General features: G+C 41.8%; 3 protein-coding genes and 1 non-coding gene across 4 annotated transcripts in view; 3 read left to right on the top strand and 1 right to left on the bottom strand.

Moving 5' to 3' along the window:
* Positions 1 to 17720, bottom strand: part of LOC109642464 (G2/M phase-specific E3 ubiquitin-protein ligase) — a 333983-nt gene that overhangs the window by 181861 nt on the left and 134402 nt on the right. The gene's annotated exons all lie outside the window — the stretch shown is intronic.
* Positions 2502 to 3674, top strand: LOC138407683 (uncharacterized). The gene is made up of 2 exons (XM_069524706.1): positions 2502 to 2948; positions 3035 to 3674. Exons 1-2 carry the CDS (start codon positions 2893 to 2895, stop codon positions 3672 to 3674), a joined length of 696 nt encoding a protein of 231 aa, XP_069380807.1. The 5' UTR covers positions 2502 to 2892.
* On the top strand, positions 5369 to 5450 carry trnas-gcu (transfer RNA serine (anticodon GCU)). The gene has a single exon. It is a non-coding gene; the product is annotated as a tRNA-Ser (tRNA).
* The window catches only part of LOC109642463 (sodium- and chloride-dependent betaine transporter-like), a 31192-nt gene continuing 22075 nt past the window's right edge, over positions 8604 to 17720 (top strand). Inside the window, exons 1-3 of the mRNA XM_069524565.1 lie at positions 8604 to 8820; positions 13507 to 13641; positions 14769 to 14906. Of these exons, the coding sequence (XP_069380666.1) occupies positions 8691 to 8820; positions 13507 to 13641; positions 14769 to 14906 (403 nt within the window). The 5' untranslated portion in view covers positions 8604 to 8690. The remainder of the gene's footprint in view (positions 8821 to 13506; positions 13642 to 14768; positions 14907 to 17720) is intronic.

Raw genomic sequence — 17720 nt, 5'->3', positions numbered from 1 at the left:
AAACAGCTGCTCCTGCAATACACGTCTGGCATCAGAGAGTTCACCCAGGAACTGGAGAAATTTGGGAAGAAGCAGGAAATGCAGGCTAAGGCTCGGGAAACTGGAGACCAGGGCTGTTTGATGGTGGAGTTTGGACAATTTCAGGGCCGCTCCATGAAGGAGGTTTACGAAGACCAGAGCAAGGAGGCCCAGGCCCTCATCAGGTACATGGTCACAGCAAATGCCCGGCCCAACACCAACATGGCCCTTTTCAAGGCATATGTCTTGAAGAGACAAACATCTGCAGCCTCCAGCGCCTCTGCAGCTCCATCTGCAGCCTCCAGCACCTCTGCAGCTCCATCTGCAGCCTCCAGCACCTCTGCAGCTCCATCTGCAGCCCGACCTGCTGGCGCATGGAAGCCCTCCCCTGTGAAAGCGCTGCTGGCACGTGGCAAACATCTGTCTCCCGCACAGCTGGTGAAAAAGCTTATGCCACCAGTTAAACCTTGTGAGTAGGAGTGTGACTTTTGAATTTCCCCTACAGCAGTTCTACATACATAGCTTTACCATTTTACCTAACTACACAGACTTGTCCACTTTTTTCCAGCTCCAGCACCACGGTGCACCTTACCTGCACATTCAAAACCCCTGACCAAACACGTGGCTCAACGGCAGCTTTTCCTTTCTGGTAAGTATGCCAGCATTTTGAGTGCATACATGATGAACACAGTTTTTAAACTCTTATCTTTTCTATATAGGTGACAAAGAAACTTGCCGGTGCGGCTGCAGGTACAGCTGCCTGGTGCACCAATGTGGGGAATGAGTACGGTCAGGTTCTTGTCTCGGTCCTGACAGCCGGCGAGGGACAAGCACTGGACCCTATGGCAGCTGGCCTAGTGAGGTGGTACAGGGAGGCAGGAGAGGCGCCACCAAAAATCATGTATGTGGACAGAGACTGTTGCAGCCAGCATGGCCCTTGTCGGGTGAAGGCCATGTTTGCAGAGTGGGACGAGCTTCAGGTGCGCCTTGACATCTGGCATTTCATGCGCCGGTTTGCTGCAGGTGTCACAACAGAGGCTCATCCCCTGTATGGCATTTTTATGGCACGTCTGTCCACGTGCATTTTCGGGTGGGATCCGGAGGATGTGGCTGCTCTGCGCCGTGCCAAGGAGGGCGAGCTGGCAGCAAAGAGGATTGGCCACATCTCGGAGGAGGCACTGGCCACTCGCATTACCCGGAGGGAGTTGGCGCTGCACTGCAGGAGGAGGACCAGAGGGGTGGAGGAGACCACCAGACTGATCGGGTCATTGATCAGTCTGGTTGACAGTGCAAGTGGGAAGGACACTCTGGGCGTTCCTCTGCTGGACCACGAACGGATCCAGCAGATATGGCAGGAGCAGCAGAAACACGTGGGCTGTATCCAGGACCCCGAGGACTTCCCACTGTACACCAAGACAGGCACCCTGAAGAAAGGCGGTGTGGAGCTGCCTTGTTACAGGTGTGCCCGTGGCTCTACCTCCCTGGAGTCCTTTCACCTCCACCTGAACAGATTTATTCCAGGTATTGCATATGGGATACTAGTATAATACCTATTTTCTATCAATATCTGGTTGTAGTGACAGCTATTTTTAAGCATAATTCTATTACATGTTACAGATACTTCATAGCATCACATATGTAGTGAATATCTTGTGTGACAAACGCTTCTTTGTTTATTTAACCTTCAGGAACCAGTGCCAGTGACGCGCATTTCCAGGCGTATCTTGTTGAAGGGCTGATGCGCTGGAACGATGACCGGATGGAGAATGCCTTAAAAGGAGCACCTTCCATACGCTGTTATGGCAGTGCTCTGAGTGAGGCAGTGGACCAGCTCAGCCAAAAGTTGCTGGGAAGAGGCTGGGATGAGCACTATCGCACCCCTGGAGCATACACAGGCAAGAAATTATCCCCCATTCAACATGAAAAAGAACACCTTAATTAATTTGTTCTTTAATACAACTATTTATTAATCAATTGAACCTTTAATGTATTAAATTATTATGATTATTATATTATATTATTATATTATATATATTATTATAGTATATTAAGAATACTTTTTTTTCCTGTTTTGGTTTTTAGGTGAATTGCTGGGAATGGAGTACTTGTACAGCCAGACCGGCAAAACACTGACTCCAGTGCTCCAGAACTCAGAGGAGGAAGACAGGCTGGTGGAGGAAGTCAATGATGAGGATGCACATGATGAGGGGTTTGAAGAACAGGCCATGGAGGACATCACAGTTCCTGTGCTGTATGAGGATGACCCCTGCCGTGGTCTGGAGACGAGTACTCAGGCCTCTCAACCTCAGGCCCCTGCATCACCTGTTGACACCAATATGTCCGACGAGGCTCAGGTAAGACACTTTAATGGCTATTTCAATCCAATCTCAATGACATTTAATTTAACATATATTGCTATTAATCAATGTATTTATTAGGGAGAAGTCATTGGACCGGACGGGATCGCTGGGTGGGACAAAGTCCAGGATCTCGCTGGTTACCTGGTGGGTCTCCGTGAGGCTTCTTACCTCACTGAGCTGCAGGTGACCCAGATCATCCAGCTGTGGACAGCTCTCCCTGATGGCGACAAGGAGCGGGTCGACTACCAGCCTCGTCATCAGCCGCGCTTGACAAGTGGCCGCTTTAAGGCTCCTAAGCGGTCTGGAGTCACGCCGGGCGTGGAGAGTGTCAAGCGCTGCCTGATTGGACATCCTGGGGGACCCGCTCAGTGGCCCAGCACCAGCCGCTTGGTTGAGGCTGTGCACTTTACACAAAACAACCACCAGAAAGGCTGGAGTTTCCACCCCCAGATGGACAAAAATTCTCTGCCATTACCACCACATCCGGGACTTGGTGCTCAACAGTCCAAGGGTTATGGCAGAGACAATGATCCAGCTCTTTGAGATAAATCAGAGGACACTCATTCAGTGGTAGGTCAGGCACATTATTTACCTCAAATTGACTGAATAATTCTCTGACTAATACTAATGATCTAACACAAATGATCTTCTCTCAGGTTTCAACGGCGGCAGAAAGAACAAGAAATGAGTGTCCTTTCTCAGGGAGTGGCTCCAATCAACCAGATTCCTGTCGCGCCTACCCAGCTTCCACCACCTAAGGAGAAACTGGAGCTCCTTCCTCCCACATCTGGCCCACAACACAAATTTGTCCTCCTGCCGAATCTGGCAGGACAGGCTCCTGTTCTGCGGCCAGGCCGACGACCCGCTGCTGCTTCTGCCACCAGGGAGCACCCCGTCACACCTGCCCCCACAGCACCAGCCACTGCACAGCCCATGTCAGATCAGTTAGGGACTTCCACCCTGAACCCAGACAAGACTGTGTCAATGGTACTGGCAGCTCCTGGTCCCTCAACCTCCAGTGCAGGCCCAGCTTCGCTTGTTCCTGCTCCTGCTCCTGCTGCTCCTGTGTCCCGGTACACAAAGAGGAACCGGACCCGGCGGGCTCTTGAGGAGGAGAGTGGAGTCCACAAGCGGAAATACACCAGAAAAGTCACCTACAACACCTGTAGCCAGTGTGGGCAACCAAAGACACAAGAATTTGGGCATAGTCGCCATGGCAGTGCCACATACTGTGCACGTGCCTCACCGGGCAAATCTCTGGAAGAGTGGTTGGCAGAACAGAGAGCAGCAAAATAAGTGGCTAGCTATGTTTTGCTTGTATAGATTGTATATATTGTAGATTGTATATATTGTGTATATTTTATTTTGTGTGCTTATGTATATAGTTTTTCTGAAGTGTGCGCGTGTGTATGTGCCTGCATGTTCAATACTTGTTTATTTTACATCCTGTGTTTTCCTGGTGAGTGAGTGAGTGTGTGTGTGTGTGTGTGCGCGCGTGTGTTCATTTCAGTACTTGTTTATTTTACATCTTGTGTTCAGGTACATTAAATCTGATTGTACCAACATTCTCACTCAGTGTGTGCATCATCAAAAAAGGTCCATATTGTCCCATAGTCTTTGAAGGCACATTTTATTGTTATTATCATTATATTAACTGAAACAAACAAACAAACTTTGCAAAGGCATCAGTATTTGAGGGCACACTTTATTATTATGACATTTATAACCATAGAGATAAACATTACTAGTCACTAGTCAGAAACTGCACTCTGTAACTTCCTTCAGGTCCGTCCGGCAGGTCCGATGTTCGACTCCAGCTCACGGCGGGTGACTCGATTAACATACAACTCAAAATCTTCCACAAAGCCCAGGATTGTCGCCTGAATATAGTTGGAGTGAAAAATGTCACTGTTTCTTCTTTAATCTATATTTCCCCATGTTTTCCGCGTGTGCGCGAGAGCGAGAAGATCAGACCCCTTCCTTTGCGCAGCGAGCGCTCTACCATTTGAGCTAATTCCCCATCTGGAGAGATGTCTGCACAACACTTAGTCGCCCAGTCTCCTCTGAGGTCCTGTGATGAGCGTCTTCATTCATTATTCTCGGGAATGTGATCAATGTTAGGACAGAACACATACATGCTGAACAGGTTGGAATTTGATGTTAATGATGTGCCACAGAAGACCTGTTTGCCATGGGGAATTAGCTCAAATGGTAGAGCGCTCGCTTTGCATGTGAGAGGTAGTGGGATCGATGCCCACATTCTCCACTATTGAACTGTTAGTTCCTCTTTGTGGGTGACATCCACTGTCTTGTACCTCAATGTAAAACATGTCAGTATCAAACCCCTGCACACAAGTGTGCATAGGCTTGCTTTGGTTTCTTGAAAACAGGTCACTTCTCTTTCTAGATCCTCCTTTAGGTTCTAACATAGTAGTGGGAGAATTCAGCTATTTCACCTCTGTGGCCCTTTGCCTATCCTGAGATTGCTTGTGACCCTAATGCGTCACACCATAGCAGGGTGGGTCAAAGGCTTACAGGTATCATCAGCTATTCACACCTGTACTCAAGGAGCTCCAACACCCCATTGGTTGGTGTGAGGTTAAACAACCTGCATGTTTAACACAACAAGTCTGAGGATAGGTGAAGATCCTAGAGTGATAAAATAGCCAAAACCTCCCACAAGTCTGTTAGAACTAAAGAAGCCTCTTGGATGACAAGTGAAACATCTTCAAGAAACACAAGCAAGTGCAGTGGCCTATGTACACATGTACAATACCAGAAAACATTAGCTAGAGTCCTGTAATCCCAAAATTGTACCCCAAGAATGAACTGCTAATCCATTGTGCTCTGCACGCGTGGGCTAGAATCATGTTTTTTCAGCAATAGTTTTTTTTCTTTTACTTGGGTTCACAGCCACATGTCACCATTGTAACAACTCTCTTAAAAACAGGAAGAGTTTGACTTTCAGGACATAAATTTGCTCGGAATAGGACGAGGTGGCTGAGTGGTCAAGGCGATGGACTGCTAATCTATTGTGCTCTGCACGCGTGGGTTCGAATCCCTTCCTCTTCATAGTCAACTCTAAATAACTGAATATTATGATCATTATCTCAAATGCAGTATTGCTGTTTCGTGTAGTGAGAAAACTATTAACCAGGACCCTCAACATAGTTACCTCTTCTGAATGTCTTACCTCCTTGAAATGACAGACATGAAACAAGTTAGTGGAGAAAAAATAGCATTTAGTGAGTGTCAAAGTAAGGTGATAGGCCAACATGTGCTGTCAGGAGAAATGTGCTTCCACCTTGGAGGGATGGAGCACAATTTCTCTGAATCTTATAGCTCCATGGCATAAAAACAGGTATTGTATCTCATTTTAGAAGGGGATTGAAGCAGATTAAAGATTGAAGCATAAGTATGAATCTCGCTTTAGGATCAGATGTTGCTTGATCAGAACTTGTCTGCTCATTGTGTTGGTCAACCACATCACATACAAAAAGTGTTTATGGATAGAGTTGCATGGGCTCAGACCTTCTCTTTATTGTCTTGCAGTTGATTGTTCACATTAAAAGTAATAGACATAGCTACATCAGGCTTGAAAGAGAAATACAAACCTTGCTCCTTTCTCACCGGGCACAGTTGGCCACTCAGGTCAAGAAGCAGGTGTCAGTATCTGTAGAACATTTCAGGAATGTTCAGGAACCTCTCTGTGAATATTCTGTGTTTTTGTTCTTGTTGGTTATTGTATGTACCGAATTGGATGTCTTAGAAAGAGATCTTACCTAACTGATTGTTAACCAACACCACCACCATGAGACTTTCCCCCAAAGAATATCCTATGCCACCATCATTACCACCACTCAACAACTCTGTGCTCTTAATCCATCTGTTCACATAAATAACAACTTTACACCTTAAAATGCACACTAATAATCCCCAGAGTTTACTGAGCAGAGCAGCACAACTTACTGTATTTTGAACAAAAAACCCACACAAAGGCAAAACAAACCTTAATTTAATGCAACTAAATGCTAAACAATATAGGAAATCTGCAACTTATGGCAGACAAAAAGTAAACTAATAACCAACTATAAGGCAAGACAAGAGTGGTAGCATTTCATCTACAACAGAAAGAATACATGGGGTTAATACACTCATTAACTTGGGCATGATATCAGGCAATTTAATAAACCAACATAAAGGGGTTAACTGAGCTGTCCGTAAATTCCCACGACCCCTTAAGTAGCATTGCCTAGCTCTGCGCTCTCTGAGCCCGGTGCCTCGCACCACTGGTGCACAATCCCTGGACCGGCCAGAATTCTAACATGGGCCTGAAATACAGTGTTATTTAATCAGCCTGCAACATTCAACACAATATGTTGCAGAGCACGCCACATACCTTAACCGGAAACAGCAGTGGAAAACGGGGGGCTACTTCAATCTATTTAACACCAAATGCGGACACAACGGTGATTGAATAATTTTTTTACCTGAAGCACACAAAAATGAAAAAGTGCATTTCCTTATTACCAGCCGGTTACACATTTTCTCAATCCCCCCTCCCTTTTCTGTTCTTTCTCCTGCAGGGCATGTGTGTGGCAGGGGGCATGGCTGGCTTCTTCTGCAGCAAAGGAACACCTGCTTCCACTCACCTCATCAACCTGCCCCTAAAGGCCTGGTCTTCACTCTGCTGCTCTCTGCAGATAATTCTGTCCTGTTAGGAAGTTGCTCTGTGGGTTTGTTCATTGTGAATCTTCATGTTCTTGTTTTTTAAGTACCTTACTCATGTTTTTTTCTCCGTCTGCTCAGGTTATCCTGTGTGCCTGGCTGATTGCCTACATTGTGTCTTGAGTGCAGAGTTTTTCCTCCATGCGTTTAGCACTCATGCCTTGCCTGGGATTTCTACCAGGCAGCCTGTCCCTGCCTCCAGTGCCTGATCTTCGTTGCTTTTGTTGAGCAATAAACTCTTTACTTTTGTACAGGGTCTGTCCGATTGGTGGTTCAGTGGTAGAATTCTTAGCTGCCATGTGGGGTCATCTGCGTATAGTTGTAATTTACTGAGAGCCATCAGATTGCGACTCTTTTTTGTCCACTTTTCTTGGTGCCATATGTTAAATTATGCTGCTTAAAGAGTATTTATGATTAAAACTGTTATACTGTTGCTTTCAGGATTTAATTAAAATCATATTGTTCTATTATTCATATTGAAAATAAGCAGACCAGTGTTTTGAAGATGAAATAAAGTAAAACAGCACAGGGAAAGACATGAAACACTGACAACTTAAGGGGAACGTGGCGAGAGGTGACACAACACATGGGCATCCAAGAACAATTAATCGACAAATACATGGGGGAGCACAAAGACTTAAATACACACTGAACTGATGAGTAACTCAAGACAGGTGGCACAGGACAAACAGGTGAGCCTGACGAGGGCAGGAAGACTCGGGGGAAAACACACCAGGAGCAGGGACTACAAATTAAAACAGGAAAGAGAGGAACACTGAGATGAACATGGGGTGAAGCACACAGGAGGAACACAGAGGAACACAGAGGAACACAGAAAGGAGCAGAGTAGGACACAAGCGAGGGACACAGAGGGATGCAGAGAGTGAGACACAGAGTGGGACACAAGCGAGGGACACAGAGGGATGCAGAGAGTGAGACAGAGTGGGACACAAGCGAGGGACACAGAGGGATGCAGAGAGTGAGACACAGAGTGGGACACAAGCGAGGGACACAGAGCAAACTTGAAACATGAATTCAAAATGTAACAAAAACACAGTTTAAACTTGAACTGAAAACTCTCTTTATAAAAGAGGACAAAAAATACAATAAACATGACATCATGAGCAGTATCCACTTTTCAGGTGTGTTTCAGTTTGGTGATTGAGACTACACAGTCAGAGCTCCACTCATCAGATCGATAGGCTTTGTTTTTTTCTCCACATGAAAGTGATTACTCACACAGAATCCAACATTAATTATTCATCACCATGGCACGTTTGACTGTTGAGGGCACTGTTGCTCTGTAAAAGTTACTGTTGCTTTGAATCAGTAAAAGCAAAATCAACACATTGTTGCAACTGTGTAAATGGCATATGAAAATGACACAGCCCTGTTCCTGGAAACATCACAACTAATTTGCAATAAAAGATGTACCAATAAGATTTTCATGACATTGTAACTAATAAACACTTGTTAGACCTGCTGTACTTGCTGTATCGCCCTCTACAGTCAGTGTGGTGTCTACAGATGACTTGAGGTGAGCAGTGATAGTACTGTTCAGAGGACTGAGGAGAGAAGACAGACATGGAGACCAAAGTGGAAGAGAGGGAACAGTGGAGGAAGAAAAGGGAATACATTCTGGCAGTTGCAGGGAATGTGGTGGGCCTGGGCAACGTGTGGAGATTCCCATACCTGTGCTATAAGAATGGAGGAGGTAAGCTGGAGGACACAAATCAGTGTAATGTAATTAATGTTCTTGTACTGTTCACGATCACTAAAAAGCTCATTACAGGTATATCTATATTATGTACAATAAAGCAAGAGGGAGAAAAGTCAAGGAAAAAAATGGCCAAAATAAAAATAAAAGGGACTGTAAATAAATACCAAACATTCCTCAGTATTTTCTGAGTCATTGTCTAAAAAACAGTTTGAGACCTTGAGTGAAACAAATCTAATTGTTGCAGGATGAACATGATCATAATGTGTACAATTCACACAATAGTTGCTTGTGATGACCTACATTGGAATGTTTAAAGTCAGCATTTTAATTTGGTTTACAAAAGTTTAAGAAACCTCAACTTTGTTCTGTTTAAATTCAATGTATAAGGTACATCAATAATTGGGATCAGTGGTGAAAGTAAAGTTACTAATCTAATTTGTTGGCAAGTTAAGGGCTCAGTTGCGACTCATTTTAATACAAGCCTCAAGCCTAGATGGAAAATTATAAGTACAGCAAATATTTGTTACAGAATTTGTACTTGCTGAAAAAGGCACATTAATTTTTTTAATGTTTGTATGAATGTGATTATTTTAATACTCTTATTTGCCTGCTTGAGTACAGATCTAAAAAACTATAGTATGGATAATGATTATTGACCTTTCAGCTTGCACTCATAGTCAAGATTTACACATGTCCAGTGAATGTTCTACTCTATTAGTTGACACAGAATTTTGTAACATTCATTTTCCCCCTCAGGCTGAATTGAAATAACTTTGTTAATCCTCTGACTAACATTAACATCAAGTCAATACTTCATGTTGTCCAACAATTTGGTTCATGAGCAACTATATACAGTATATATATATATATATATACTGTTTTACTATCTAAACTACAATATATGAAAACATTTCCATAGGCCTGAGTCAGTGCCCACATACTTCCTTTTAAAGGTCCAGTGTGTAAGATTTAGGTGAAAGGGAATTATTGACAGATATTTCATGTCTAATAATCCTCATGATGTTTTCACTAGTTTGTTTCATCTAAATTGTATGAATTGTAGTTTTCTTTACCCCAGAAAAGGTCCTTTATATTTAAATACTTTATATTTACATGGAGGGGACCCTCTCTATGGAGGCCGCCATGTTTTAACATTAGTCTAGACCGGACAAACTAAACACTTTTTAAGTTTTTATGACAACTAAAGGCTACCACAGGTTCTTTTTCACTTTTGGAAGGAGAGGGTGAGGTGAGGGGTGTTCAGCTGCGACATGCAATTTCAACACTAGACATCACAAAATTCTACACACTGTACCTTTACGTTTGTGTGTATGGATTCCAACTTTTGCTTTAGAAGTGGCATCATCTTTCAGGCTCAGTTTTGTGCATAATAAAGGATTATAAATGACCCCCCTGATGGGCATCAAAGAGAGGGACTTTCTGAGAGACCTCTCCAACCGGTTTATTTTTTTCCCATGTTGACCAAGTGGTGGTTGCCTTGAGGGTAAAACACTGCAAGATTTCAGAAAACACAACACTTCTTGTTTGTGTAACTGATTGATACTCATGGATACAAGTGTTGCTTTGAATCAATTAAGGCTAAATCAACACATCGTTGCAATTGTGTAACTACTGAATAACAAAAAAAATGAATATCTAAATGAAACAGCCCTGTTCCTGGAAACATAACTAATTTGCAATAGCAAATGTACTGATAAGATGCACATGACTTTGTAACCAATTAACACTTATTCAACTTTCTGTACTTGTACTCCTTCTACAGTCAGTGTACATGATTGAGGTGGGTAGTGATAGCAGGCCCAGATCTAGACTGCTCAAATTGGAGTGGGGGGCAATTAGAAATTTGGGCAGGGCATCTTTTCACTTAGTGTTGAGAGTTTTTCCAAGTTGTAAAGAACGCGTCAATGGGAAATTCAACCAAGCAGTAGTATAATAATTATTATTATTTAATTATTTGTTTTTACACTTGCCACGCACAGACTAGCACCAGCAAACCGCCTCTCTGGAAGCACGCATGCATGTGATGAGTTCCAGTAAGGGAGCAGTGAATGGACGATATGATACAGGTGTCATTAATTTAAAATATGTTAAGACACAAGTTCAACAGCCCTGTTTGCTTAAGTAAATGAACAAACTGTGAACACCTGGAGACTTTGGCTCGGTGTAGTGTTTTTTTTATTTTTTTTTTCAGCATCTGGAGGTAGCACCAAAAATTAAATTAATTTTCCCCCCGGGGACCTGAGTGTGATCTAACCGTCCTTTTAATGAATCAGTATCGGATCATTCAAATGAAGATCACAGAGTAGTTTTTGGAAATGCAGCCCTATGTGTCCAACCAGCAATTCAGAAAGCAGGAAATTTGACGGGGCAAATTAAATAATGTGATTGACAGATTCAAAGGGTACAGAATACCATTGATCAATTGGGTGGGCAAAGTAGACTGCTGCAACTGCATCCAAAAGGTTTGGCATACTGTAACAGTACAGTATACAATATATAATATATTATTACTAGTATATTATATTACTGAATTTTGTTTAACAATTGTACTACAAAACTACAATATATCAATATGTATTTATTGTTATATAGTACTAGTTGTTAGTTGGTCATGTGAATAAGAATAAGGACAGTGGTGTTTGAACAATAGCATAGCACAATAATACAAAAATACCAGATTATAGTTAAATCAAAAAGTCTCATCCTGAAATTGTGATTGTTAGGGACCAAGCTCAAAGGAGAAGGAGTACAAGGTTTAGAAAGTAATCTTTTCTTTTTAAAGAAATTGGAACAATTATTTTCTTTTTTCAAATGACAAATAATTGAATAAATGAAGCCCATTCTTTGCTGCAGGCAACTTGCCTCCACCACCCCAGCCTCCACCTTTTAGCACCGAGTCCAAACACGGTCGTGGTAAATGATTTTCATCTTAAACAAATGTACCTTGCCTGCTACGCCCAACAGGGGGTTCTGCACATGATCCCTTTTTTATTTTAGCACGCTGCTCGGCTAATCCAGGGAATATCCAAAGAATGGAGCCTTTAGCGCCAATCATAACTGTATCCCCATTTGCAACAAATGGGTAAATCATGACATAGTGTTCCTGACTGAACCATACAATTTACAAAAAATTTGAAAAACTACAAAAATCATGGCTCAAACTTAAAGAGGTTGACTAAGTAATAAGACAGCTACAGTTTCAACATAACTCTATTAACAGACCTCTATTACAAATGACACACAAGGGGTATACACAGGTAGGTGAAAACACCGGGTACATGTTATTGCAAATTAAAGATAAACACAGAATATTCAACAAAAAGATGTACAGTTGTGTTCAAAATAATAGCAGGGTGTTTAAAAAAGTGAGTAAAGCTCAAAATCCTTATAATAGCTCATATTTCCATACACGCAAATGCATTGGGAACACTGCACATTCTATTCAAAATCAAAACATGAAGAAAAATGTATAAAATTTGTTATTACTTTACAGAAATTGAAGAAAAAGGAATATTAGGCTGTTCAAAAAAATAGCAGTGTCTGTATTTTTCTTTACAAACTCAAACATTTACTGTATAAACTGAAAAATGCTTGAAGATTTAGCTTTCCTGTGAATAATTGAACTAATATTTAGTTGTATAACCACTGTTTCTGAGAACTGTGTTGCATGGAGTCGACCAACTTCTGGCACCTGTGAACAGGTATTCTAGCCCAGGACGATTGACTACATTCCACAATTCCTCTGCATTTCTTGGTTTAGCCTCATAAACTACATTTTTTATGTCAGCCCACAAGTTTCCTATTGGATTAAGGTCCGTGGATTGGGCTGGCCACTCCATAACGTTAATCTTGTTGGTCTGGAACCAAGATGCTGCTCACTTACTGGTGTGGATCACCATGTATAAAATGAACAACCAGCAAACAGTGTTCAAAAACACTCAAGTACAACAATATAAACAAAGAGAGGGGCTAAAAGAAAATAAAGGCAGAAGCCACAATACTGGGAATCTAATTGTCACATGTGTTTTTGATAAAGGTTTCTGCATTGATGATGATTCATTTATGCTCTAGCATTGGCTTAAATTGTCCACTTTTAGTTTTGACATGGCAAATTCAACAATGCTGCAATAAACTGAACAATATTTAACTGCAGCGCTATGATTCCAGTGTTTAAAAGAGACATATGATGCTATTTCCTCTAGTGTGATATATAGATAATTGTGTATGTGTTAGGATCCACGAGGGATCGGACCCCAGAACAGAACCAGACAGTCTTATAAAGAATAACAAAGTTTATTCTCGGTAACACACACTGAGATGGATGATGAGGTGCCGGTGCGCCAGCTTCCGGCTCCAGGTCACGCCCATGGGACAAACCAACAGAGAAAACAGGGAGAAACCACAGGAGACCGAAGGAAGGGGGAGACACAGGGAAAACACTGGGAAACTTGCAGCTGGAGGGGAGGGAATCATGACAGTATGTCTGTTATTTAGTCACTTTATTTCACTGTTGTTGATATATACACTGTTTACTTTGTTAAAAAATAGCCATTTTGCAACCGTCATACAGACATTTTATAGATGAGCAGATGGTTGATTGGAGAAGTTATCGCTGTCACTCACTTTATCAACATCTGATGTGTAATTCTGTGTGTGCAGGTGTCTTCCTCTTGCCTTACCTCTTCTTTGCTGTGCTGTGTGGTGTGCCACTCTTCCTGCTAGAGACTGTTATTGGTCAGTACACACAGGAGGGCGCCATCACCTGCTGGACCAACCTCAGCCCACTATCAAAGGGTAATCTTATACAACCACAGCAAAATCCAAACACTGCGAAAGTTGTACTGTGCTGTCAAAAAGTATTGACCCCCAAAACCCAATAACTGCGCCACCATTGGCAGCAGCAACTGCAACTAAATGTGTGCCATTAGTCCTTTTCCTCAGTGTTGAGGAAGACTGGCCCACTCCTCTTTGCACAATTGTTGGACACATTGGAGGGCTTCCAACCATGAACTGCCCGTTTCAAGGTCTCAAGCATTTCAATTGGATTTAAGTCAAAAGGCAACTTCTTTTGACTCATGATTCCACAGAATATTATCCTACTTCAAATTGCCACAAAGTTCTATGTAAGTGACCTTTGAGCAGGTCTGGCAGTAATCATGTCTGGGTGTTGCATTGAACTCAATTATCCATAAGATTTGAATTAAACACTATATGTTGTATATATTCTCTGTTTATGCTCAAATGCATCAAATATTAAATGTGCCAGTTTCACTTGTTTAAACTTTTCTTATTAATTCTTATTCATGTTGAAATGATTGAATCAAATCATGTCTGCATATACCGCTGCTCATTCTTGCTGCTTATCCCGAAGGTGTTCTGTTGAAACGTTTTTGGATGTCTGGCCAAATAACCCAAAAGATTTACTTTGAGGGCTAGCTGATAAATAAATTAAATTTTCATTGTACAACAGCATTTAGACAACATTGGCTATCAAACAATCACACCCATCAAATTAATTTTTATCTATACACCATAGTCAAGGATATTAGGCAATATCCTTCTTAAGTGAACTGTTCAATATACCACATGAACAACTGCAGAGGAATGAAACTTCATGCATGAACTGGTTCTTCTGATCAACTAATAGATTTATTGACTTGTTGCTTTATTTTTCTACCACACATTTATTACACCAGATTTAACTGGCTGGACACATTTGGATGACTTTTAAAATTAAAATGCTACACTTGGCACATTTATAAAATACAAATGCTCAAACATATCTTTGAGATATGCTTATGGTCCTGGGCAGTATTGGCAGTACTATTGTGTTGATGTTGGTGTCATATTTATCAGCTGTATGTCACAATAGGGCTCAAAATAAATGATTCTGCAGGATTTAGGATTTTTTCTTCCTCCAGGAACTGGCTATTCTATCATAGTGATCCAGCTGTATGCTCGACACACAATCACTGTTCTGGCCTGGGCCCTCCTCTACCTCATCCACTGTTTCAGGGCCACTCTGCCCTGGGCTACGTGCAACAATCCCTGGAACACAGGTCAGCATGCAGGTTTTTACATCGACACTGCCGTTCAACACTGTTGCACACTATGTTCACCCACAGTGAGGATTCTTCCCAACCACAAAAAGATCAGGAGGAAAGCCCTCTTTGTCTCACTCTCCCTCGCTCCCACACAAACACACTCAACGTCTGTCACAGTAAGATTGACTATAAACAGCAGCTTTAGAAATCTTACACACATCGGTGCCATCCATAAAGATTCAAAGATAAATACCACTTTTGCTGTGTTCATTTATGCAACAAATATAGCTCTCTGCAGGGGTGTCATCCAACCACCCCCCCATCCCTGAGTGATAAACTACAAAAGGTCATAATCTGGAGATATTATTCCTGGAAATATTCTTCCCAAGTGAGGTTGAAAATCTGTCCATCAGTTGTTAAGTTACTTTTGCTTGTGTACGTGCATGCAACAATGCTCTGAAGCAGGTATCAGAACTGTTTACAATCAAGAAACAATTCCCCCAGTTTAAAAACTGGGTCTATATAGGAGGTGAGATGTATGTCCCATATTGCAGCCAGCCACCAGATGGCAATCAACATGATTTGGCTTCATATTTGGATGCAGTCATGCTGTCCATCTATATATAGTTTATGATCAACTAGAGTCCTTGTATTACTTCCCAATAATTGAAGAAGAGGTCAAGTAGCCCAGAAGAAAATAACTTGAAATACTGTGTTATCTTTCAAACTGCAGGCAGAGATAATAGGTATCCGTGGTCTTTCCCAAAGCCAAGTGTACTGAGATCAATGCAGTTTGTAGTTTTATTAGACATTGCAAACTAGGCATGGCACCAAAACCTGTATCTTAAAAAAACATACTTTCTGTGACAGAAGTATCATTAAACACACATTTACATAATCAAAATTTATTCAGTACACAGTATGAAATATTTGAATGTATTTAAGACTTTTCAGGCCTAACATTTGGATGTTTGAGCTTTGACTTTTTAAGATCCTGCAGAAACCTTGCCTTTGGGAGGCTGGAACGTAAACAAATCGACCACTGCTATTTCAGCCATTTAAAACAGCAGTGAAAAATGTAATCTCAGTCTTACACTAATCCTAGCTGCCATTGGGAGAGAGGCCGGTGTTGGAGATAAAAAGTCTAATACTGGGCCAGATACTAACACTAAACTTCTTTTCCAACACTTGTACTCTATTGCTATTGGAGTCTTCAATCTTTGGTTGAAAGAATTCACTGGAGATGGTCAGAGTTTAATGCAGTAGAATTTAATCTTTGACAAGCAATTAACCCGAGCTGGCTCCAGAATCCAACTGAAGACTGAGCTTCAAACCCTCTGCTTATATGCTCAACCCCATCTCTACTGTTGTCTGTTCAACCAATCAGGAGGTGACTTTCTTCACCCTCTTCCTGATTAAAGCTTCTGATTCATCCTGAATCTAATGGTGCCATATTTGCTGAGTGGATTTTGGCTTTAGAACACTGTTTTTTCATTGGTGCATTAAATTACTGACTATCAGTCAGACTCAGACACCTATTATTAATCTTAGTCATTAGAGGCCTTTGAACTGAACCTAACGATATAACAACATTATCAATCTCAGTCATTTCCCATGCCAAATATAGATTCTACAAAACAACCAACTGCAGCTTAATGCTGAGCTAAGGCCTTTCTTATCTTCCTCAATATATCACATAGACATTTATAGCCTTATTAACTCACCACTGCACCTGCATAGTCTCATTAACCCACCACTGCAACTGTATTGCTTCATTAGCCTTCCTGTTTTTATTTGGCTCTGGCCCACCAGAATGCATAAGCTTGCAAAGAATACATGTATATCAAATTTTCTACAACAATCCTCCCTCTAAAACAGGGAGAGGTCTGCAGTAAGCAGTTGATTATGCATGTTACACATTATACATTACACATTATACATTATACATGTCTTCATGGGAGCGCATTAAAGTATCTGTCTCCTGGATACAGTCATGTGGGGTACCATCCACCGGTAATATCATACAAATTGACGGATTTAAAGTGTTACAACATTGTAAGGTGAGTTCAGGTGCTGACAAGATCACTTCATAGCCTGTTTTTCTAGCTTGGGTTAGAACAAACCATGGACCTGTGTCCCACCTGTAACTGAGGATGCTTTCTAAAAAATAAAAACAGCTGCTGCTAAACCCTGATGGCAAGGAGGCAGTCCAGATTTGATATTGTCTCATTTTGTGCTGTAATAATCTAGTGGTTGTTTACCTGTTGGCGTTTCCTGCATTAATACTGCGCTTGCGTATCCTGACCTTTCTGCAAGAAACAAGTGAAATGGTTTGGAATAATCTCGATTTCCAAGTGCTGTGGCAGATTTCAAGTCTCCTTTCAGTTCTTGGAGGGCTCCCTCCACTGTTATTAAGCAGAGTAAGTAGTTTGTCCTGCTGACCGTATAAGGGCTCGCAACAGTGCAGATTTAAATGCATAGTCACAGTTTATCTAACTTTATGACCCCCCCTTTGCAAGTGTAGTCAAAACCGCTAGAGGGTCTCTCTCACATTGCTGTTTTGAGGGACTGCAGATTAACAAATCATCCATGTAATGAATTACAGTGCTTGGGACATCTAAGTATTGTAGGTCTTGAGCCAACACTCTGTTAAATATTGAAGGGCTTTCTATGTAACCTTGAGCCAAAAAATGTACTTGTACTGCTGCCCCTGTTAGTGAAAGCAAATAGATGCTGTGAATCTGGATGTAGTGGCACACTAAAAAATGCTGAACACCGATCAATCACCAACATGCATCAGGCGGGATATTTGAGAGCAATGTGTGAGGG

Source organism: Paralichthys olivaceus, chromosome 5, assembly GCF_024713975.1.
Source record: "Paralichthys olivaceus isolate ysfri-2021 chromosome 5, ASM2471397v2, whole genome shotgun sequence".
NCBI lineage: Eukaryota > Metazoa > Chordata > Actinopteri > Pleuronectiformes > Paralichthyidae > Paralichthys > Paralichthys olivaceus.
Note: the sequence above shows the minus strand (reverse complement) of the source record. Positions and strands in the feature narration are given on the sequence as shown.

Bases quoted from the DNA above. Each gene is read 5' to 3' on its own strand.
- LOC138407683 (XM_069524706.1), top strand. From the start codon at position 2,893: ATGGCAGAGACAATGATCCAGCTCTTTGAGATAAATCAGAGGACACTC. The intron at 2,949-3,034 runs GTAGGTCAGGCA...ATCTTCTCTCAG, and splicing joins CAGAGGACACTCATTCAGTG to GTTTCAACGGCGGCAGAAAG.